Consider the following 23,978-nt stretch of genomic DNA (forward strand, 5'->3'; position numbering starts at 1 on the left):
ATGGACCGAGTTCCTGCTAGAATGAGCTACAATGCCAAGTATAGTTAGCTTCTCCGTCTGAGGAAGGCGTTTATTACAAGTATGCCAAAATGCCTGCTACCTTCCTATAAACATGGACAAATACGGATGATTCCTCTCTTTCCTACTTCAAAAGGGAGAAAAGATGAAGTGTTAATATTAGCTGGAAATCACTGTGGCAATAGAGAGAAATCAAAGCTAATGCCAAGACATTGAGGAAATAAAAATAACACGATGGTCAAAGAGAAAGCAATCTGCATCAAAGAATCAAAAGAGTGAAAATCAAGCAGAAACCTTCCAAAGGAACAGAAGCACCCCATCTACCATGAACCATAAAGACATGAGAAAAGTTATTAACAAGCAGGAAGAGTGTCCGCATTCTCAAGAGAAACAGACTCCTCATAGCAGTAGACAATCTCCTCTATCTTGCAATGAAGCCCTAAACTGCCATAGAACATAAGGAAGAATAAAGAAGAAACATGCGGATGGGTCACAGGTCTGGGAAGGATCCGATGTGATCCAGTTTCTTCAGAAGTACTTTTTACATGATGGTGTTTTTTACACCATACCAAGCCCTTTATATTAGAGCTTAAAATACTGAAATATTTAATTCCATTTTATGGTCTAAGAACAATTTCACCTAACAGTATGACCATATTTACAACTGCAGCCACAGACACCACGAAGTGACTTTTTACTTTTTACCCATTAAAATCAACTTCATCTGTGTTTATCCTTTGCTAGGTTGCCAGTAACAAGACCTATGGGGAAAAAAAGTACAGAGGAGGACAAAAAAGTTCAAATGCAAAAATTCTCTTCATTAACTTAATTTTCTGTAAATTAAGAAAAGACTGCCATGACTTAACATTTCCCAACTTATCGAATACTAGTGTCCGTAGAGCAGACAGCTTAAGAACCACTAACCTGGTTGAAGGCTCAAAACAGCTGTCTTAAGCAAACATGAAAAGTTTACTATCAGAGAAAAATCTTCTCTAAAGGTCCTAAATCAGCTTCCAGGAGTAGGAAACGGGACTTCAGTTGCCCCTTATCTTAACCTCAACTGGGCACAATCATTAAGTATTACACAGTTTTAAAACTTCTCTGCAACTGTTTGTTCATCATTACTAATCTTACTTACCCGGCCAATCTCGTCATCTCACGGCCAGCCAAAACTATCCGACCCAGAGCTTGAGACATTCGCAAAAGCATTCTTCCACTTTGGTAGTAATCCTTAAAAAGAAATAAATACTGGTTTTCACTTATGTTTCTAAGACTAAAAAGCAGCTTTTATTTGTTTTTATATTGAAATTTTCCATTTATTATGACAACGGTTACTAATACTTTACCTCTAGAAGTTCTGAATGTGTACTCTTGACATGTCGAGGATGAGACAAATCTAGGAAAGGACGACTGACAACCAGGTAACCGACAACAGTGGCAAGATCTGACACAAAACAGTTAGGATTGAAACATTAATAACACTTCACTTTTTCCACAAATCTCATTCCACTATCCATTTCAAAGCATACTTACATTTGGCAATTATGCTATCAATGAAGCCCATAGAAAACCGAAACAAAATGAAATTATGTAGGTGCTCCACCTGGCAGAAGCAAAAACAAAATATATATATATATTGTACGTATATAAAAATATGAATCTACCCTAAAAATAAAAAAATTATAAGATTTATTCCATGAATATTTAGAGTGCCTACGATCTCTGATTACACTGTACATCACATTTTCTTGAGCACAGTGCTGATCAGAGTAGATGCCACAAAAATACTCTATGAAACCATTTTTATGCAAACAGAATGGAAATCACATATAAATGATAATGTGGTATTATTTGCACATAATATTGTATTCAGAATATGGTCAGATACATATATGCTGAAAATGATCAAGAACTAAAACAACGACAACAAAACAGAAGGATGAGCTAATTTAGGTAAAACACTAGCTGCTTAGATTGGCACTCAGTGCTTTGCTTTAGTTGGAGACATCTGGTCTATGCTTTCTCTAAGAATCATATTACACTGCATCTGAACCAAGTGCTAATGTAATCAATGCTGCGCAGCCCTAGTCTGTAGCTTTAATCTCAGTTAAATGCAGTACCTTAAAATAACAAATCTAAAAATGTTTTGTATTCTGCCTTTTTATCAGATTATTCAAGGCCCTGCATGATCTGGCACTGGGCTCTATCCTAAATTTAATCTAAGCTGCTCCTCCTCTCTGAGTTCCAGAGATACTGGTTCCTCAAACATGTTCCTGTCTTAAGGCTTTCCTTCTGTTGTTCTCTTGGCCAGGAATACCATCTTCCTTGATATTTCTATTCTGTGACTAACTTGCTCACTCCATGCATGTCAGGGTGGCTTACTCTTACTACCTCTTGTGAAAGTACAATGACTGGAACATTTATTCACCAAATGCCATGTGTTATATGCTATGCTCAATGCTGGAGATACAACAGTGAATAAAACAGACAAGGTCCCTGAGCTCATGGAGTTTACATCCTCATGAAAGAGACAAACTAGAAAACAAGTAAGATAAATATAAATTGCAATATATGCTTTTAAAGAAACAGATCGTTAAATCGGGAAGGCCATTTCACATAGACTAACCAGAGAAGGCAAAGCCACAATAAGCTGTTAACTTTGGGGCTAAAATCTAAGGATAAGAATAAGCAACCCAGGTAAAGAGTGAGCTGGTGAACAGCAGCAGTTCCCTGGAAAATTACCGTAAATGCATTTTATCAGTAAGCACTATCAAAGTTCAGTCACATTAAATATAAGTAAGGCAAAAATCCAATTTCTGAAATAAGGAATTTAAAATGACTTTCCTTAACCTTTTTAAATCACTTCAAATATACACTTAATTTCACAAACTTCCACTTAAATGTAAGCTCCTTACAGGCAGGATTTTGTATGTCACGTCCACAAAATTACCAGCACCTGGAACAAGCATGGGCACCTAGATGGCACTCAGTATCTTTTAAATGAATGAATAAAATTCCTTGAATTCAAATTTTCCAAATGGCAAGAAAAGAACCGATGTATGTACAGTTTTCACAAGAAACAATGTTTGGAAACCTAAATCAAGTGTCAACCAACTATATGGCCCAAAGTACAAATGCAGCCTGCCACGTATTTTTGTAAATAAAGTATTATTGGAACACAGTCACACTCACTCATTTACATAGAGTGTAGAGTTACTTTTGAAGGGCAGAGCTGAATAGGTACAACACAGACCATACGGTCTAAGAAGCCTAAGCTACAGATCTACTATCTTGTCTTTTACAGAAACAGTTTGCCGACCCTATTCTAAATAATAATCATCATAATAATATCTTCAAGAATGCTACAGAAACCAAAGAATTTATCTTTAAATAAGACGCCTGTGCATCTCTAAAAATACACTGACAATTATTTTAATGAATAAATAATGTTTGTAACGGGAGGCTTAATACACTAATAGGATAGTTTTTATTCTTATATTTTTTATGAAAATACAGCATAAAAATACTTCATAGCTGTTTAAAAATGAATAGCTTAAGGATTAAAGATATATACCTATAGATACAGATAGTCACGGGCCAAAAATAATCTTTCCATAAATACACGAGCCTCAAGCATGTTATCTTACCAGTTTTCGGAAGACTGAGTGGATTGTCTGCTTTTCTCTCTTATTTCCATTGTAAAAGGCAATTTCTTCACTATTAAAGAAAATAATTTAGTAATTAATTTTAATATTATCTATGCGTGAAAAACAACTGAAATAGAGTATTTGATGACTGAATATTTTATTGATATGGACATTTAGGGGGTGCCTGGGTGGCTCAGCAGGTTAAGCATATGACTTCGGCTCAGGTCATGATCTCCTCACGGTTTGTGGGTTCGAGACCCACATTGGGCTCCATGCTGATGGCTCAGAGCCTGGAGCCTGCTTCAGATTCTGTAGCTCCCTCTCTCTACCCCTTCCCCACTCATGCTCTGTCTCTGTCTCTCAAATATAAATAAACATTAAAAAAAAAAACTTCAGTGGACACTTAAGACTATAGGCTTAATGGGTGTGTCTTGCCACAGTTCTGTGCTGGAGATCCTGCTCCAAGCTCAGCTGACCAGAGAGCACAGGAACACACACCTAACCGGATCACAGACTGAACTGCAGCCATATGTTGCATATGCCACCCGTAGCCTGGTTGGAAAAGATGCGCCGGGTGAGTCCTCAGAAATTTAATTAATTTCTTTAATAAAAAATAAGAAGGAAGCTGCTATGATATATAGGAAAGCAGGGCTGGGACAGCCATTATAGATGACAAATGGAGTATAGACCCTACACACAGGAGGGAGAGGATAAATAACAGGTAGAAGAAGCTACTGAGCGATGCCATGACATACAGCCTTTGAAAGACTGAAAAGCAAACCAACTCCAAATGATTTCACAGTGCCAGCTTCCAGGAGGCCCAGCTGAACAGTCATTCTTATTCTGGGAACCCCACCATTTCCTCACAACAACTCTCCTTTTCTTGAGCTGGACTGAATGGGTCCATAAGGGCCACAAGAATCTTGACTAGAAGAAAAAAGGCATTCTTACGGATGAAGAAAGGTAAAGTGCAGTTAAGAAAATCTGTTGTCACACAGCTAGCAAGTCAAGCAGATAAGATTGTAAACCATACCTGACCCTCAAGTCTAGTCTTCCCATACATCAGTATGATGTAAACATTCCCAGAAAAGTAGCTCTTACAGCAGAGAAAAGTAAAGATTTACATAGGAGTCTAAGGGCAGAGTTGAAAAGCCTTCAATAAACACCCAATATTTCCTTAAAGTCTCTTTTTCCCTTAAAAATTTATGTGAATTGCATATTCTACTCCAAAATGTACCTGCATTCTTCCCATTATAAAAACAAGGTAGCTCTTGCCTCAGCCCCTTCAAGTAAAATTAACTTCGTATAAAAATGAATCACGTTTGGGGCGCCTGGGTGGCTTGGTCGGTTAAGCGTCCGACTTCGGCTCAGGCCATGATCTCATGGTCCGTGGGTTCGAGCCCCGTGTCGGGCTCTGTGCCGACAGCTCAGAGCCTGGAGCCTGTTTCAGATTCTGTGTCTCCCTCTCTCTCTGACCCTCCCCTGTTCATGCTCTGTCTCTCTCTGTCTCAAAAATAAATAAACGTTAAAAAAAAAAAAAAAATTTAAAAAAAAAAAAAATGAATCACGTTCGACCTGTGTTTCACCATTTCCTTGACACAATCATATAGAGCCCCAGGGTATCAGAGTTCCAGTTTAAAAACAATTCTATACCTATAATTAGTTTCTCGCTTCCTTCTACCTCCTCTGCACATTTAAGCCCATGGAGGAAGATAAAGTAAACATTCCACTGAGTCATTTTAGCCCCAATCTAAAACCTGAAAGGGCAAAAACATCCTAGAATACTATGGCTGGGCATCTACCATTAATTCTCTTCCACATCCTTCTTCCTAAGAGAACTCCAATTTTCTTAGTTACCTATCTACAAGGAATGAGTTCCATTTGGTCTCAGGCAATCACTTTACTGTGACTGCTTCAGACATGGGTAAGTGATAATTCTGGTCAATGAGAGGTGACACAAAGTCAGCCATGGGACTTCCGGGAAAGTTTTCCTGCTCTCATGAAGAGATGGCCTGTTCTGATTTCTGGACTTTTTACAGGGGAGGAGTGCTGGTGACATCTGGAACTGCTTCGTCATCTTGTAATCACAAGAAAACTTAGGCTGAGGAAAAGAGGAACGTACAAAGGAAGGCTGAGCCAAGAGAACATAAAAGAAGAGCCAGAGCCCTGATCATGCTGTGCCTGGAACAGGCATCTTATGAGTTCTTATGTCAAGTAGTAAATGTCCTTATTGTTACAGCCAGAATCAGGGTTTTCTGTTTCTTGTAAAAGAAAGCATTCTAGCTGATACCATCTTCCATTCACTTGGTAAATCACCTCTCTACTCAACCAATCATCTATTCCTCAGCCTCCCTACAGCACAAAATTCTATTTAACATTGCTACCATTTTAGCGATGCAAGGAAATAAAGGAAGAGGGAATTATTAAAAGAGTAATATTTTTAAAATATTTTTTATTTATTTTGAGAGAGAGAGAGAGAGAGAGAGAGAGAGAAAGCAGAGGAGGGGCAGAGAAAGAGAGGGACAAAGAGAGAATCCCAAGCAGGCTCCACACTGTCAGTGCAGAGCCTGACCAGGGCTCAAGCCCACGAACTGTGAGATCATAACCTGAACTGAAGTCAAGAGTCAGACGCTTAACCAACTGAGCCACCCAGGTGCCCCTAAAAAAAGTATTCTGAATAAGTCTGTAAATGCTTATGGGGTACTAAATAAAGATCAGGATTCTCAAAATGAGGTAAGGTTGACAGATTAATACATACATACATTAATACATGAGAAAATTTACTGAGTACAAACTGCATATCAAAACCTGTGCTGGAAGCTTTGTATATATTTCATATTTAATCCTCACAACAGCCCTATATTATCTATCATAAACAAGAAAAGTGAAGCTATAACTAACTTGCCGAAAGTTGTATAATATATAACTGGTAAATGGAGGAGGCAGATTTTGAAACTAGTCAGGCTGGCTCCAAAGCCTAATACTTTTTCTTCCTATTTTGGAAACTATCTGGAAAATAGGAAAATAGAGACAGATGCAGGAAGACTGAATTACTAAGAATTCCAAACAGTCTCAAAAGTATTTGTGGATAAGCTGAGATAGAACTTTCCTTGAAGAAGTATTGTAAGTAAATCAGAATTTGAATTATATTTTGAGCATGTTTAAAGTGAAATGAACAGAAAATTATGAAGAGGTGAACCAAGGATACTACACAGTTAAGAAAAAGAGTTAGAAATGTGGAAGATTACTCTTGTATAAAACTGATTATCTTTCATAATGTATATTTTCAAAAGAGGGAAATTCACAAACACCATTTTAGTAACACTGTCTACCACACTTTTTGGAGTTAACTTATATGACATCAATATTCATAAAAACACATTTTTAATACAGCTAAATTCCTTCATTTTTTAATGATTATTATTATTTTTTAATGTTTGTTTATTTTTGAGAGAGAGAGAGCGGGAGCAGAGGAAGGGCAGAAAGAGAGGGGGACAGAGATCTAAAGCAGCCTCTGTGCTGACAGCACAGAGCCTGATGTGGGATTCGAACTCACGAACCATGAGATCATGACCTGAGCCAAAGTCAGACGCTTAACTGACTGGGTCACCCAGGTGCTCCACAGCTAAATTCCTTTAATACATTGCTCCTTACCTGTTGGTGATGAGCCGGGAATTAACGTATCTATACTCTCCTTCATACTTTTGCTCAGTTATTGTCATCTTACCAACGGGTCTTCTAAGTCGAGTTAGGAATAGCCCGGAAACAATCAAGTAGGCCATCATACTTGCTGGGCCCTATTATTATTGGAAGAGAGAATATACAAAGTTTAAGGATATCATAATACATTCACCGGATGCAACATGTACAATTTCTATAATTAGCTCCAGTGGCTTTGAGAAAAACTGCTCTTTTGGTTAATTTTTTCCTCTTAACTCTTTTTTGAGAAAGGACACACTGGGCATTTCATCCTTTTAACTACTCATCAACTCTTCCTCCAACACTGTACGCTCTCCTGAATTTGTTCACCCAAAAATTCCTAATTGCAGTCTACACTCTTCCTATAGCATCTAAAACTCTTCTGATGAAACTCTTCCTGATATTCCCTTAAGATTCCACAGAAAGTCTCAGACCTCTTTTTTTTGCCTTCTCCTGGAATGTTAATATTCCCTGAGGTTTCTTCCTTAGATCTCTTCTCCCAAATTTTTAACTCTACCCCCATCACTCTTAAGAATCCAAGACAATATCTCCAAGTAAGTACCATACACTTAACACCTCACTACTCTGTAGGGCCTCAAGCAAAGTCCCCCAAGGCAGCTCTAATTGCCCTTCCCTCTACATCTTGCCTGCAGCTGCCACAGCTTGTAACTTGGTGAGTCACCACATCACCCACTGACCAACCCAAGGGAGAAGCTTTAAGCTCACCTCTCCAAGTTCATCACAGGTACTCCCTCACTCCCACCTATATCGCATGTTCCGCCATGCTGAAAAAACGACTTCCTGAACACGCCATTCAATGAAGTTGTTCTTATGCCTGGCAAACCTGACATATCTAATGGATGCCTACTCATCCTCCTCAGAGCAGCTCAAATATCACCTCCAATTCTTCCGGACACTAAAGATTTTATTCAAACTTCTGTTACTGAACTTAGCACTTGACCTTATAATAATCTGAATATCTATTCTGTTATTAGATTGTAAACCTTCTTCAGCAGGAACTGTGTCTTATTCATCTTTTTATCCTTACCACCTAACACAAGATGTGTGGACTATAATGTGTATTCAATATTTTTTTAATTAAATATGATTGATTCAATGCAGTTCAACAATTACTGCAAGAATGGGCAAAGGAAAGAACTAAAACATAGTTTCTACCTTTGAGAATCAGAATTGGATAACAGGGATACATGGAAAGATTATTTAAGTATAAAAATGTACTAAGTACCATAAAAATATTGGAGCACACAGATGAGAGAGAGAGGCATTAGGCCTATTCACTTGCTTATAGTAAAAACAAACTAGAAGAATGATTAAACTTGGATCACAGCGTAGCAAAAAGTTAGTAAGGTAGATAAGAGAATTCAAATAAAAAACTACTTTCCCAGTATTCTGGAAAAAAAGCTAAATCCACTATAGAAATCATATATTCTCAACTACAAAATGTGTACACATACACATGCACATATATATACAACGGCCACATTATTACATGGTTGTGTGATAAATATGTAACAATAATGTATTAAATGCCTAAAGTAATACTTCAATGAGAATACTCAGAGAAAATCTAAAGGTCATTGTTACCAACACGAGTATCAGAAAGACAGGGTAATAAGGCTCATGAGATAGTCAACCATTTACATTTTTATAAAATTATATATGATGTAATAAACAGTTACAGCCACTCTAAAGGTATTTCTGACATTTTAACATTCAAGTTTCATATTAAAATGGCTGCCTCCAAATCTCTTCTTATTTAGCCATTACTTTACAACAGTAAGTACATGTATGTCATTGTTAAAGCACTTCCGGTTATAAATGCCACAGAAACTTTCCAAGTATCTGCCTTAAGGAAAATTAAAACACCAAATTAGAATACTTTCTAAGTCTCTAGTACAGTATGAGTTTATAAACTAGACTTTATTAGGTACATGTCATAAAAGCACATTCTTTGAGATATATAAAAACTCCTACAAACACTCCAGCTATTTACAACACCATATTAGAGCAATTTAAAAGAGATTAAACTCACCTGAGCTCCTATTGCACTTGTTAACTTGAAGATATACAAAACTATGTCTAAAAATGGCTGTAACGTAAATATTAGAAGGTAAGGAATTAAAAAGAACCGGAATGCATAGATATATAGCTAACACAACACAACAAATATAAAATACTATTCAACATTTAACACATATTTGTCAACACGTAGAGTTCCCACTATATATATATAATGTACTATAACAGTATATAGATCAACAAATACATAAAAGAAACATTCTTGAAAACTTAAAATAGAGACAGCATGACCAATGTCTACCGACCATCAAGTGGGAAAAACATGTATCACCTTCCAACAACTAAGGAAGCTCTACTGTGATAATTAACCATTAGTAACCCAGTAGTTTCTCAATGTAGTGTAAAGACACTGAATACAAGGACCTAAGATGGAACCCCAAATCTAGTACCACCTTTTCTGGTTTCTATATATCTGCACCTATAAAACAAAAGGCTCTTTCTACTTGTAATATTGTTTAATTCTATTACTTTATCAAAACATCCATGTGTTGAAATAATTGAATGAACCTATAATTTTCTGATAGTTTAAAAAAAGAAAATAAAGAAACTTACCTTACTAAGATTTGAATACAGATCAACTACACTGTTACAAAACTTTTCTACATCTTGTGTAAGCAGCTGGTCTGGATTGGCTATTCTGTTGTCCAGATTTCCCATTTTATAATATGTGAAAGCTCTATAATAGCAGTAAAAAAATGACATTAAAACAAACAATCACATTTTAGCACATAGTGTAAATTCATAGAAACAGAAAAGTCAGGAGCTGGAAGAGTCCCTAAAGATTGTCCTAACTGATTTTAGAAACAAGGAAGAACATCCAGAGAGGGATGACTTGTCGATTAACGGAAAGGCCCGTAGGAGAGTCTAAATTACTGAGGGCTTTCCCTGTATGCTTCTGGGTCCAAGAGCAATTCCCTTGAAAAATATATTCAATACAAAGGAAAAACCTCTATATCTCAATATCATAAGCATTTCTATTCAATTTAAGCATTTTTAATACAAAAATAGGTTATCACTTACTGGAGATACTCCTCATAGAGGTATTTAGTTAGTCTTACGCGGAAGCACAGTTTGAGCTCATTTAACCCAAACTTCAAGAAGTTATTAACCAGAGAGATCTGAAACAAACAGATATGACTGGTTTCACTACATTTCTACTTATAAAATTACAATTTATTTCTCTTTCACTGGGTATGTCCCTAAATCCTATGATTTGTTATTACCGACAGTCCAAACTGATGTACTTCAGTTCTGTTTTACTTAGAGTTTACAAAGATACAAAGACAATATGCTAAACCAAATGCAATTGGCTATACTATCGTGATATATTATTAAAACCTAACTTGACACTCAATTTTAGAATATGTTAGTATCATCAATTATGAGAAGCACCTTGCTACTTTTTTTGTAAACAAACAAAAAGCCTAATCTGTCACCTTTGTATCCAATGTAAAGGAGTCCTGACATTTGCGTTTATATTTTGTTTCCTACTACAAGCACTGACAACCCTAGACAATGAAATTCTATTTTCATTTGCATTTGTTAAAAAAAAGTACTCTAAGTTTCACACCAACTAATACCATTTCCAGAGTATTTCTAGAGTCATCTTTATTTCTCTTTTCCATCATTATATTAAAATTAATAAATTAATTCTTCCACAGTTCCAAACTCATTTACATGAACATTTTCTCAAGAAAACACTGGCCGCCTACTGAATCTCAACCTTTTACTGATATCTATACTACTTATCTCAATTTCTTAAAGGTCTAAAAGCCATGTATGTATATTTCTCAAGCTTTATTAAATCTGACATATTTTCTGATTAACTGGATTTTACAATCAAGTTTTTTTCACTGATATATTTATATTAAAATTCTTATAGTGACAATAAAGAACCAAGCTAAGAAAATCACTTATGATTTAAACCAAACACTGACCTTTATTTTTAATATATAGATAATAAATTCCCATTTTAAACAAACAAACAAATAAATAAATAAATCCAATTTAACTTAAACTACATCAGTGGTTCAAGTTACTATAAATGGCCTAAAGCAATGGTTCTCAACCAGGGTGATTTTGCCACCGTGCCTACCCCCACCCCAGCCTCCATGGAACATATGGCAATGTCCTAGAGACATACTTGGTCATCAAAACTGGGGGAGGGGCACTACTACCATCAAGTGCAATGCTACTAAACATCAGAGATACCCTGGCCTAAAGGTTAAAAAAAAAAAAAAACAACACACACACACACATCAATCCAATTTATTTTTCTATCTAGGATAAAGGTTTACATTGAAAGATTCTGCTGTAAGTTACAAAACTAAACTCGGAATAGGAACTTGCCATAAATCTTTAAAGTTAAGAAGTACAAACAAATCTTTGAAGATTTTAGTAAGATACAAATTTGTCTGTATGTAAAGATTTTTAAAGAATTACACTTACGAGAGGCATGGCAGCGATGAAGTTGAATAAGTATCTCTTGAAATCTTTCCTGCTACGACCAATGATACCACTGCAAACCACCACATGCAATGCATTAGTTGCAAAAGAAGCAATCTTTCACACTAAAAACCCTGTAAAGCTCTAAAATTACTCTTGGAAATTTTTATTGACTCAAAAGAATCAATTAAGAAAAAAAGGTGCTGAAAAACATTTTCTTGCAAAAACATGTTTCTAACTTTTGAAATTTAATCATTTTACATAGGCTGCCTGAAATCCCTCTATAAATGGCAAAATCAAATACGAATAATTTCCTTAGTTCTTTCCTTAGTAAAAATGGCAATTTAAAAAAAGGCTTAAACTGCCACAAAAGGAGCTTAGATGGCAAAACAATTAACTTTATAGAGTCAGGAATGGGTTATTATGGATGAAATAAGCTAGTATTTCTTTGTTTTTAAATATTTTAATACCATGATTCTCATTTGTATGAACTAATTGCAGAGACAGACTAACGACAGATCAGCAAACTCACTGCAAAAGGTCAAGAGTAAATATTTTAAGCTTTCGTGGGCAGGAAGGTCTCTGTTCCAACTACTCAATTCTGCAAATGCAGAAGCAAAAACAGCCAAGAATGAGACTGGCTGTGTCCTAATAAAATTTTCCAAAGCAGATGGCAGTGGGATTTGTCCTGTGGAGGCTTGTTTGCTGACCCCAGGACTAAATGATAAATCAGAAAGTAGATTAGTGGGGTTCCTCAGAGCCTCAGGATGGTTTTGCAGAGGCTTCAGAGGTGTTAACACACTTAAACTAAACCAACTCTTCTTTTACGTTCATTTGTTTTACATATTTATCTGTTCTAAAAATATCCATTAAGAACTTATTCAAAGTAAGGGTTCCACTACTTTTTTGAAAACTATCATATAAGTAAAGGATCTCTGAGTACCTTATGTCTGTGATCTACTAAAATGATAGAACTTCTTTGGTCACACACTCTTTTCTCAAATAGTATTTATTAATATTCAAATATAAGTAAAATATATTTTGAATTTAAATATATTTAAATAAATATATATTATATATTTAAATATATAATATATATTTAAATATATAGGCTAAATGATTTAACCTAGCTCCACGGGGACCTGGGTGGCTCAGTCAGTTAAGCATCTGACTCTTGATTTTGGCTTAGGTCATGATCTCAGTTTGTGGAATCAAGCCCAGAGTTGGGTTCCATGCTGACAGCACAGGGTCTGCTTGGGATTTTCTCTCTCTCTGCCCCTCTTCTGCTCTTTCAAAATAACCGGAAAAACAAAACAAAACAAAACCTAGCTCCACACCACAAAAAAATGATATGGTAATAATTTTATTTTTATGAGGGAATAGGTGAATAATGCCATGTAATGTTAACTGGTCTTTTAGAGCAAAAAAGTTGTATGGTCAAATAAATTTGGAAAATCTGAGCTAAACAAAGCTAGCAAATGTCTTTATAAAAAGGTCTTCTCAAAGCTCTTACAGTATGACGTGTTGCACTGAAACTCTTTTAAGACAGTTCTATAGCGTGTAGCATCTCCTCTGTCATACATAGACAGGACATACTTAGGGAAATGCTCCTTTAGACTGATAAAAAATTAATAGTCCAAATTTGATAGAAGTGCTAAACAATTTGTTTTTTAATTTTATGTTGAACTAGAAAAAGCTAAAATAGAATCATATAAAAATGTTTGTAGAAACAAGAAAATTAAAGGGGCGTCTGGGTGGCTTAGTCAGTTAAGCATCCGACTTCAGCTCAGGTCATGATCTGACCGTTCGTGAGTTCGAGCCCTGCGTCGGGCTCCGTGCTGGCAGCTCTGAGCCTGGAGCCTGTTTTGTGTCTCCCTCTCTCTCTGCTCCTCCCCCACTCATGCTCTGTCTCTGTCTCTCTCTCTCTCTCAAAAATAAACATTAAAAAAATTTTTTTAAAAGAATATTAAAAACAAGAAGCAATTAAGACAGTACAAAAAGTTTAGAGGTTTAAATTAAAATGACTTGAACCAAACTTTACATAAAACCAAAGTGCTTTAGCTTTAGCCCAAGCTGTGAAACACACAAGATTATAAAACTTGGTAAAGCACATGCTATCATTCAGCAATGGTTTACCATTGGAGTAGCAGCTATAAATTTAAAAAATGGTTTCTTGAATAAAGCCTTATTTCTGCTTATTATTCCACTGCAAAGGAAAAATAATAATAAAGAATAATTTTACAGTTTATTTACATCATTATTACTTCCAAAACATTTAAGCCTTTTATAAATGATGATTTGGTGATTTTAAAATGTTGCCTGTAGCCTGGGTGAAAATAAAATATATCTTTATGATTCCACTATAGCAGCAACAAGGTATGAAGGATTCTCCTTCAAATCATGGAATTACCAGTCTCTACCTTAAAGAAGGAGTCTGTCCTGTTAAAATGTGCCCATACTCTAAAGCTTTTAGCCACTGCTAACAAATAAACATGTAAGGGATATTAAAATGTACATTAAGGACCATCATGAGTCTTTTTGAGACTCTTTTTTTTTTTTTTTTTTAGGAGAAATACATGAATCTAAACCTCCGTGGCAGAGGCAAAAAGGAAAAGACAGATAAACCAATCTACAATGTGGCATTAGTACCGAGTTAGAGGAATGTGTTATTTTTCAAATAAAACTTTCATATTATGAATTCACATTTAAAGATGTTAAATTTAACCAAAGATCAAAGATCTCATACATAGAAGCTCAAAAATATTTATCAAGGAGAAAATTAACAATTAACTTTAAAATGGCCATTTCACAATTGATGAATATGGGTTAAGAGTGTAAGGAAGCTCCTTGCACTGTTCTTGCAACTCTTCTGTACGTTTAAATAGTATCAAAATAATATGTTATTTAGAAACCCTTAAGTAGTTTTGTTTTTCATTTTTTTTCTACATCTCAAAACTACATTTTAAAACTGAGTACCCAACAAATTGATTACTCTATCTAACAGAATTATAAGCTGGCTTATGCCAGATAATAATCTTCCTCCTGTCCATCATCACCAAATAATGTACCACCTACTCTTGGCAATGCATTTTCTCCAGGGCATTAAGTCTGTGAGAAAACTAGTATCAGTGTCTATTCAGTTAAAGTTGGAAATCCATAGTTTATAAGAGCAAATATTATTTTAGATTACAAAACGTGAAATCACAAAATGTAAATAAAAGGGGAAAAAAGTTTACGAAATAAACTACTTCTCCTATACTATACCAAGGTTGTGCAAGGTTATTTATATATAATATGTAACTTTCTACACAGATAGCTAATAAATTCATAGTGTATATAACCTGCACATTTTTTGCTGTAAGTATTTAACAATGCTGTAATTGGTGAGACTGTATTTTTATTAATAGATATGGCATTTAGATAATAAAGTCATCAAAGGAAAAACTATAAATTCTACAATCATGTAAAAGGGTATAAATCTCTTCTCTACGTTATACAAAAGACTCAAATTACTTAGGCACACAGCCCATATAAACAGAACTTAGCAATAAAATTGATCCTCCAAAGCTGATATGCTAGCAGCAATGAATAAACACTTATGTTTATGACAAACTTCTTAGAATTTTTTAGTGAATTCCTCACTAGGGTACACACACAAAAATGACCAGACTGTCTGTTTAAAACACTATTCAGGAAGACCAGACCTTCAATAAGCCCTCAACTTGGCTTCCTTCAGCCCTCACTTTTAAATGTGAATAGAGAGGCAAGAGTGACAGAGTTGCTAACATAAACAACAAAGATGAGAACAAAGGGCCAAGAAGGAAACAGAAACAATGCAGGGAGACAGGGAGAGAGTGAGAGTGACAGTGAGAGAGAACAGACAGAGAGAGAAAGAGAGAGAGAGAGAGAGAGAGAGAGAGAGAGAGAGAAGAGAAAGAGAAAGAAAAGGAAGGAAAGAAAGGAAGAAGGGAGGAAAGAAAGAAGGAAAGAAAGTCACACACTTGAAAGAATGACTGCTCTAAAAATGAACATCCATACAAAAAGATAACTCTTGGAAATAAAATTATGACAAATACAGATTCACTGGATGATACAGTAAAAGGAAATTTCCTTGAAAATGTCAGAGATGAAAACAGTAGAGAAATTATAAGAATCAGATGATCAGTCTAGGGTTCCAACACTCAAGTAATAAGGATTCCAGAAAAAAGGGAGAGAAAAAAATTTTTGAAAAGCACAAGAAAATATCTCAGAATGCAGAATGAGTTCCTCAAATTGAAAAAAAAGCTCACCTATGGGATGCGTGGGTGGCTCAGTCAATTAAGCATCTGGCTCTTGGTTTCAGCTCAGGTCATGATCTCACAGTTTGTGAGTTCGAACCCTGCATCAGGCTCTGTGCTGACAGCGCTTGGGACCTGCTTGGAATTCTCCCTCTCTCTCTGCCCCTTGCCTGCTCGCTCTGTCTCTTTCAAAAATAAATAAATACATTTTAAAGAAAGAAAGAAAAGAACCCACCTAGTGGGACACCTGGGTGGCTCAGTCACTTAAGCATCTGACTAGATCTCAGCTCAGGTCTTGATCTCAGGGTTGTGAGTTCAAGCCCCACCGTTAGACTCTGCGCTGGGCATGAAGCCTACCTGGGGAGGGGAGGGGAGAAAAAGGCCCATCTAGTGCCCAGAACAATGAAAAAAAAAATTCACAGCAATATTCAGTAAAATTCCCAAATACCAGCAATACATGAACAATAAAAAAATGATAATAAAAGCTTCCATAGGGACTTAAAATAGATGTACTGCCAAGGAAGGGCAATCTGCACAAGAATGGGCCTCCACACCCAACATGGCAGCTAGACCAGCAGTGTTTAACCATGGCTGCAAATTAGAATCACTGGGATGTTTCAAAAAGTAATGACTAGTTGAATCAGAATGTGTAGGGGTGAGCCCAGATATTATTCCTTCTCAAAATTCCCCAGATGATTCAAATCATCCTGCAACCAAGGTTGAGAACTGCCAAGCTCTACAGAAGACAACAAACAGGTGATGTTTTCAAAATTCTAACAAAAAATGAATTCCAAGTTGGAATGCATTAATAGCTAAATTATCAGTCAAGTTTAAGAGGAGAAGAAAGACTATCAGATCTACAAGGAAGGCCTCAAAAATTTACTTCCCTGGTATCCTTTCTCAGAAAAAGACTGCACCTGCCAAAATGAGAAAGTAAACTAAGGAAGAGGGAGACAAAGGATTCAGAAAACAGGTTATTTAATACAAAAGAGAAAGATAAAGGAAATTCCCAAGATCATGATAAAAGCAAATTCAAAAAGGACTGCTATTTAGTGAGCCTAAAGTGCAATCAATACTGAGTAGAGCAGGAAGACAAGAAATTGACAAGAGGTATGAGGCGCAGTGGAAATAGAGATAAAAATCAAATCCTGGTGTGCAGGACCATATTACAACACTGTAAAGATTTTACAGTTTGTCAGGAAGTCTGAGCCGAATTAGTAAGAAGTAGGCAAAGAACTAAGGCAAACAAACAAAAACTTGTGATTTTTAAATGCCAGGAAAAACAAAAAGTTGTACATAAAAGAAACTACCAAAGTGCAGCATGTAGCTCAGCGGTAAACAGTCAAAATCACGTAAACAATAAATTCTAACTTAATAAATAAGGTAGAACATGAGAGGGTGAGCACGGGTAGGAGTATAAAAGAGCAAATTCTCATCTTCCAAAGTAGGAAATAAATGCATGTTCTCTAACACTGAAAAACCTAGGACAGTAACGTAAGTTACATTGAAACGCAGAGACAGAGATGAAATGGTAAAAACAAAAGAAAAGAAAAGAACTGACTCTGGGAGCGACAGTTAAAGTGGAAGAATGGGGCACAGGACTAGTGTGTTCATGACTAAGTCCAGTTCATGTACTCCTTTTTAAGCTATTCACGTACTACTCTGATTAAAAGAAAAAGACAGGGGACTAACCACAGGTTTCAGGGAGACCTGTGTCGACTACAAGAGCCCACACAATTACGCATGTTCTAAGGCGTGTAGTTGGGGCTTTAGTCCTTTGCAAATGACTTTCTGTATTCTCCTAGAGAGATGAGTCAAAACAAGGGCACAAAGCATTCTTTCTCATCCTATAAATCCTGAGAAACAAATCGAGAAAGAAAAAAAAAAAAAAATCAACCCTTATTTCAAAATTTGGGAACATTAAAAAATTTTAAGTACTGTCATTCAAAATGAACGAATTAATTTAGATTAATTAAGTACTTTAAGAAATTCTCCGATAAAATATTGCACACTAGGAAATAGAATTCCAAGAAAAATATTTTACTCTGATGTTCAAATTGGTATCATAAGGAGTAAAATCTTTATTAAGATAAATGTTAATATCCCAGCTGTTACTGTTTTTAAATTCAAAATGATCACATGTAGTGATAATATACAGAAAGGCTATATTGAAAAAAACACAATAAAGCACTAACTTCAAAAATTGAAGAAAATGTCTAAGAATTGTTTTCTTCTTTCCAGTAAACATTCTCAATGTGATTCCCTGAAATGCTCTGATCTTTTCCTCCAAATTATCTGATTAATTTCAAATATCCAACTTGGTGACTTTTTTAAACCCCTATTACAGCATTTAATACACTGCCTTTTAATTTGTTTATTTGTCCCGAGCCCTGTATAAACTGTCAGCTCTGCAGGGCTTGGTACAGGGTCTCTCCTGTTCACCAATATATCCCTATCACAGAGTAGCGTGGTGCCTGGCACATGGGAAACACTCATTTAAGTAAATGAACAAATACATCACCTGAGTTAAATATTTATATGTAATTTAGAATCTATTTCTTGCTTAAGATAATGTTATATAGGAGACAAATTAGTATTTTATACATATAGGAGGAAGGTGAATAGAAAAGTACCTTTCAATGAGTGTCCCATTTTGAATCATCCAAACATCACAGTATGTTCGAGACACCAGCATAACAGCAATAAGTATCAAGTAACCTGTCTAAAATAAACCAGGCACAGTAAATTAAATAAATGCATTTTTAAAGGTTAAAAGAAACATTATTTTGGTAAAGATTTTTGATTTCTAAATTCAAATCTTTATTCTAGCTTTAATACAGTAGCTGACATTTTACCTACAGGTAATTTTTAAATATAATTTTAAAAGAATTTAAAAATACAAATGAAAAAAGCCTTAAAATCATTTAATCTAACTCTGTCATCCAGAATTCAAAGTGAATCCCAGGCAGGTCAAACGACTTCCCTTCATACAATTAGCCAATAACAGAAGGTAGCAGTAGAACTTAAATTACCTGAGGCACAGTGTATTATGATTGTCCTGTACTGTGAATATACAAGTGTAATAAAGAAAAAGGACAGTAACTGTTAATGTACAGTTAAATAACTAACACATATTAAAGGCTAAAAGTTTGCCTAATGGAATAAATTTGGTTCAATTTGTTAGAAAAATCTCTAATACTGCCCCTGCCCTCAACTTAGTTATTTACACATAAAATAAGAAATAAAATAAGATTTACATATAAAATAAGAAATAAAAAATAAGAAAACAGAGCATAGGAGACAAGTATATTTCCATCGCTTCATGTGATAAGTGGCAGGACAGGAAGGCCTGGGGTGGCAAAAGAGGGTTATGACATTAGGAACAAATCAAACAGACCAAGGAAAACAAAGGAGAGAATGAGGATTATGAGTAAAGAAAGATGAAGGATTTAATGGGAAACAGAAAATAGATTAAAACCGTATGAATAATGGTATTGCATATCCAGCAGAATTTACCAGAATTAAGCTACTGTAAGCCTCTAAGTAGAACAAAATGTGAAAAAGTGTCATTTAGGGGACGTTACTTAAACAATGCTGTGGAAAACAGATCACCGAGGGGAAAAGATGAGAGACTGAGTGAGGAGTCAACTCTCTCTGCGAGATGAGAGCCTACCCTCCAACCTCCAACACACACACCATTCAAAGCTGACCCCACTTAAATCTTCTAAACTGGAGGAATAATGACAGTAACATAGAAGCTCAAGTCAGGGAAGAGGACATGTGGCAGCAGGGACATTTGTTGGATAATGTATTTAAAGTTAAAGATATGGAGTCGAGTGGCAACTGCAACTATTATTTATGTAACTTTTACAAAACAAATAGTTTTTTAAAAAGGTGAAGGTACTCAAAATACAGCACTTTCCGTGAAGACGAGGCAGGGAGTCATAAACACAGAACAACGAAACCACAAGAAAAGACAATGTCAAAGAAAGTCTGTGTAACTGAGCAGTGAAAGCTGCTACCCCAACATCTGCCAGAAAGCAAAGATACCATCTTCCTACACTCGCCACCATCTGAAAGTTAGGTATGCAACTGGCAACAGAAGAATCTCTTCATTTCAATAAACACTATGGGCAGATGTCACTTTAACTGTAATGCTAACTTTCAATTCAGATCTTAAACACAATTTCAATCCTAAATTAATCACTGACATATAAAGGAAACACTAGACAAAGATAGTTTCTTTTTTCCTTCATTTTATGCTCTTGGCTTAATTTTTCCCTGAAATAAGTACCCACCTGACTTGGCTCACTTTAGCAAAATCTGGCAAACTTTGATTACTGACACTCCTGAAGCACCTTTCTACAAAGAAGTCCTTAGAATCACTACTATTCCCACGGTTAATGGGTCTGTGAACATGTCATAAACTAAAGATCTGCACTGATTTAGGCAGTCCTTTACCTCATGATATAGATCAACTTCCATATATCCATATGCAGTATTATCATTTCTCTATTTCCTAAATCAGTTAGTCTCTCTATCCCTACTTCCAATCTCCTGTGATTTCTATGGGAGTTTACTTCACTTTGGTGAACTGGGGTTAAACTTGGATTTTTATATTTCTCAAAGATAGTGTGCAAAATGACTCTGCAGCATGGCTAGGCCTAGACAAAGCTGCGAGGTTGGCCAATTTAGGCCCTTCTTATCTTCCTTACTAATTCCCGGAGACCCATCCAATGTCTCACATTCATTTTATGCTCAGCAAACCCTTGCTAAAAGGTCAAATAAGTACTGAACTGCTAACTCATAAGAGGGGAATATACAAATCTTTCCAGAGAAGTTTGTATTTTAAATAAGAATTCTTCAGTCAGGTGGTTGGAGAATGAGAAAACTTCACAAGAAGATACTGAGCATTAAGCTACTTTTTATCAATATCTGTTTTTGCTGGGGTAGAGGGCAGGATGTCATAGACATGAGGTCATGAAAGCACAAGAGCACAGAGCCTGACTACAAAATAGCAAAGAATATTCTAAGCAGATGATACTGAAAGACAGGTCAAAGTCAGGTTGTGACTTACCCTACAAAACATTTAAAAATAAAGAAAGGAGCAGATTTAAAAAGTGTCAGTGTGATCTCATTTTTATTAAAATATGTACTATACACCAAAATAACAACAGAAGTTCTGAGAGGCTAATAGGTACCAAGAAGAAAAAAATCTACCTGCATTTTCCAATTTTTCTTCAAGGAACATGCATTATCTCTATCTTATTTGGGGGAAAAAATGCTACTAAATTATTTTTTACAGTTGCGTAACGGTGGAATCCACAAGCCACCATGCCAAAGTGAAGTAGAAAGAGAGCAAGTCCAGTGTGACGAAGGAATGTGCATTCTCTTTGGGGATTACAGTGCACTGGGAACTTCCTATCTTTTTCTTGCTATTCACAGATTATAAGGCTAATGGTTTTTAAAATGTGAACAACGGAAAACACGTTTCGAGAAAATAAATTTGGCAGAGAAGATAAAAAGGGGAGCTTCTTTGAAGTGAAACTAACTAAAGAACACTACAATATCCAGGTTAAGAATATTCAGAATGAAAAATGATCCAATCCCAGTGACTGAAAAGATGAATTATGGGAAAGAGAGTGAAAGGTAATGATATTTCTAGTGGTACAGACGGTGACTAAAGATGGAGAACACAGCATTATCTTATTTTTTAATCATTAAAAATACTCCTCAAATAATGATAAAGGTAATACTGATTAAAAGGGCAAAGGAAAAGATAATAAAAATTTATTCCTAGAACCAGCTCACTTACTGAAACTACTGGGAAAATTCATATATCATTTTGGGCATCTCAAAAACATATTTAATCAAATACAAAAGCATAACCCTCAAACATACTCCATCCATAAATCAATGTGACTTGTTAATATCTCAATGATATAAAAATGTTTGTCTTTCTAAATTTAATCTTGTTTTTATTAACAGAATTTAGCTATAAGAAAACAATACGGGGGCACTTGGGTGGCTCAGTTGGTTAAGCATCTGACTCAACTTCAGCACAGCTCATGGTCTCACGGTCATGGGATTAAGCCCCGTACCAGGCTCCTCCAAGATTGTTTAGGATATTCATTCTTTCTCTTTCTCTTTCTCTCTTTCTCTCTCTCTCTCTCTCTCTCTCTCCCCCCTCCCCTCTCCCTGCCCCTCCCCAGCTCAAGTGCACACGCACCCTCTCTTTCTCCCTCAAATTAATTAATTAAAAAATACAACACCATTTAAGGTAGCTGCAGTGAAGTACTCTACCTAGCATGTCACACAAAATATAATGAATATTTCATAAACAAGAGAAAACTATTTAAAAATTGGCACCAAACAACAAGAGTACTTACATGACAGGAGATGATTAAAAAAAAATTAAAATTTAGTAGGAGTCTTCATTACCTACACAGAAAACATCTGACCTGTAGAATAACAAAAGCTATTGGTCTGATCTCATGTAACCTCAAAAGTTAAACAATATAATTTCATAAGACTTACCTCTTTACAAAATGTTCTAGGGACCATGATTTTCAGAATCCGTGTGAGTCTTAAAAGAAACACCTTGTCCACCACAGCTCGCTCTTTTTTCCCCTCTTTCTACATTAAAACGAAAAAAGTTAAGATATTTATAACAAATAAGATTAAAGAACCACATTTCATCGAAGTCAGTAATAACAATTATCAAAATGGATATTGCATTCAGAGAGTACAAACTTGCACTGCTCTTCAAACATGCTTTCAAGAAAATAAAATGTTATCAGAAACTGAATAAAGAAGTGAGAAGTTCTGGGCCACGGGAATATCCGGGAGAACACTGCAAGCAGAAGAAACAGCAAGTGTAAAATGCCAAGGTGAAAGCTCATTTAGATGCTTGAGGAACAACGAAATGGCAATCTGGCTGGAACTAGAAGCATAGAAGCAAAGGATAGAAGCAGAAGATGAGATCAGAGAGACAGCTAAGAAATGGTCAAGTACTTACTATTATCCACTTCCTGATTAACAGTAGAATGTTTTTAAAATCCTGAACAGGAATTTTCCTGGTATTAATTACCGGGAACTTTTAGTTTCCTATATTTATCATTTAGCATTTCCAACATGCAATCTACCAACTCACTCTCTCTTCCTCGTAAACTCTAAGACAAGGTACCTTTACTCCTACAGCTCACATTCTAACAGGAGAAATAAAGATAAAAATAAACCAATAAATTGTTACAGGTACACTAGGCAGGACCAGAAGAAAAAGACGGATTCAGCTAGGATGAAAGCAAGAGCTCTTTGGGGAGGTGACATTTAAGCTGCGACATAAAGTGAAGCCATGTGATAACTTTGGGACAGGAGGGTAGTCAAGCACAGGGAACACCAAACACAAAAACCCAGCGTTGAGAATTAAAATTAGTGCGTACACCGAAGAGCAAGAGTGTAGAAATGCTAAAGCAAAGAGAACAAAAATGAGAAAAGCTGAAGAGGTTGACATGGCCTGCAAAAGACAGACCCTTGAGGCCACAGTAAGGACTTAGAGTTTATTGCCAGTGTAGTGGGAAACCACTGAAGAAACTTAAGAGCAGTGATTAATCTTACCATCCTCAGACATTTCTTCTTTTAAGTGTTCGCAAGGATAAAGAAAATGTAAGATGAACTGGGTATGGTAGAGGCTATTTACTTTATTACCCCTGGACTGTTTGGAAGAATATACAGGAGAAACTTCCTGCAGTAGGCAACACACACCAGAAGGATCCCATCCCCTCCCTAGACC

General features: G+C 35.8%; 1 protein-coding gene across 4 annotated transcripts in view; it reads right to left on the reverse strand.

Moving 5' to 3' along the window:
• ABCD3 (ATP binding cassette subfamily D member 3) overlaps nucleotides 1–23,978 on the reverse strand; it is a 114,743-nt gene that overhangs the window by 20,670 nt on the left and 70,095 nt on the right. For 3 of the 4 annotated variants that reach the window (XM_060622200.3, XM_060622203.3, XM_060622209.3), the window contains 11 exons: nucleotides 22,724–22,822; nucleotides 18,820–18,908; nucleotides 11,913–11,982; nucleotides 10,485–10,582; nucleotides 10,017–10,140; nucleotides 9,418–9,474; nucleotides 7,320–7,462; nucleotides 3,666–3,735; nucleotides 1,552–1,621; nucleotides 1,365–1,462; nucleotides 1,157–1,248 (listed from right to left, as the gene is read on the reverse strand). In XM_060622200.3, coding sequence (XP_060478183.2) covers nucleotides 1,157–1,248; nucleotides 1,365–1,462; nucleotides 1,552–1,621; nucleotides 3,666–3,735; nucleotides 7,320–7,462; nucleotides 9,418–9,474; nucleotides 10,017–10,140; nucleotides 10,485–10,582; nucleotides 11,913–11,982; nucleotides 18,820–18,908; nucleotides 22,724–22,822 — 1,010 coding nt within the window. The remainder of the gene's footprint in view (nucleotides 1–1,156; nucleotides 1,249–1,364; nucleotides 1,463–1,551; nucleotides 1,622–3,665; nucleotides 3,736–7,319; nucleotides 7,463–9,417; nucleotides 9,475–10,016; nucleotides 10,141–10,484; nucleotides 10,583–11,912; nucleotides 11,983–18,819; nucleotides 18,909–22,723; nucleotides 22,823–23,978) is intronic. The other variant, XM_060622211.3, reaches the window with a different exon arrangement.

This window comes from Panthera onca, chromosome C1, assembly GCF_046562875.1.
Source record: "Panthera onca isolate mPanOnc1 chromosome C1, mPanOnc1 haplotype 2, whole genome shotgun sequence".
NCBI lineage: Eukaryota > Metazoa > Chordata > Mammalia > Carnivora > Felidae > Panthera > Panthera onca.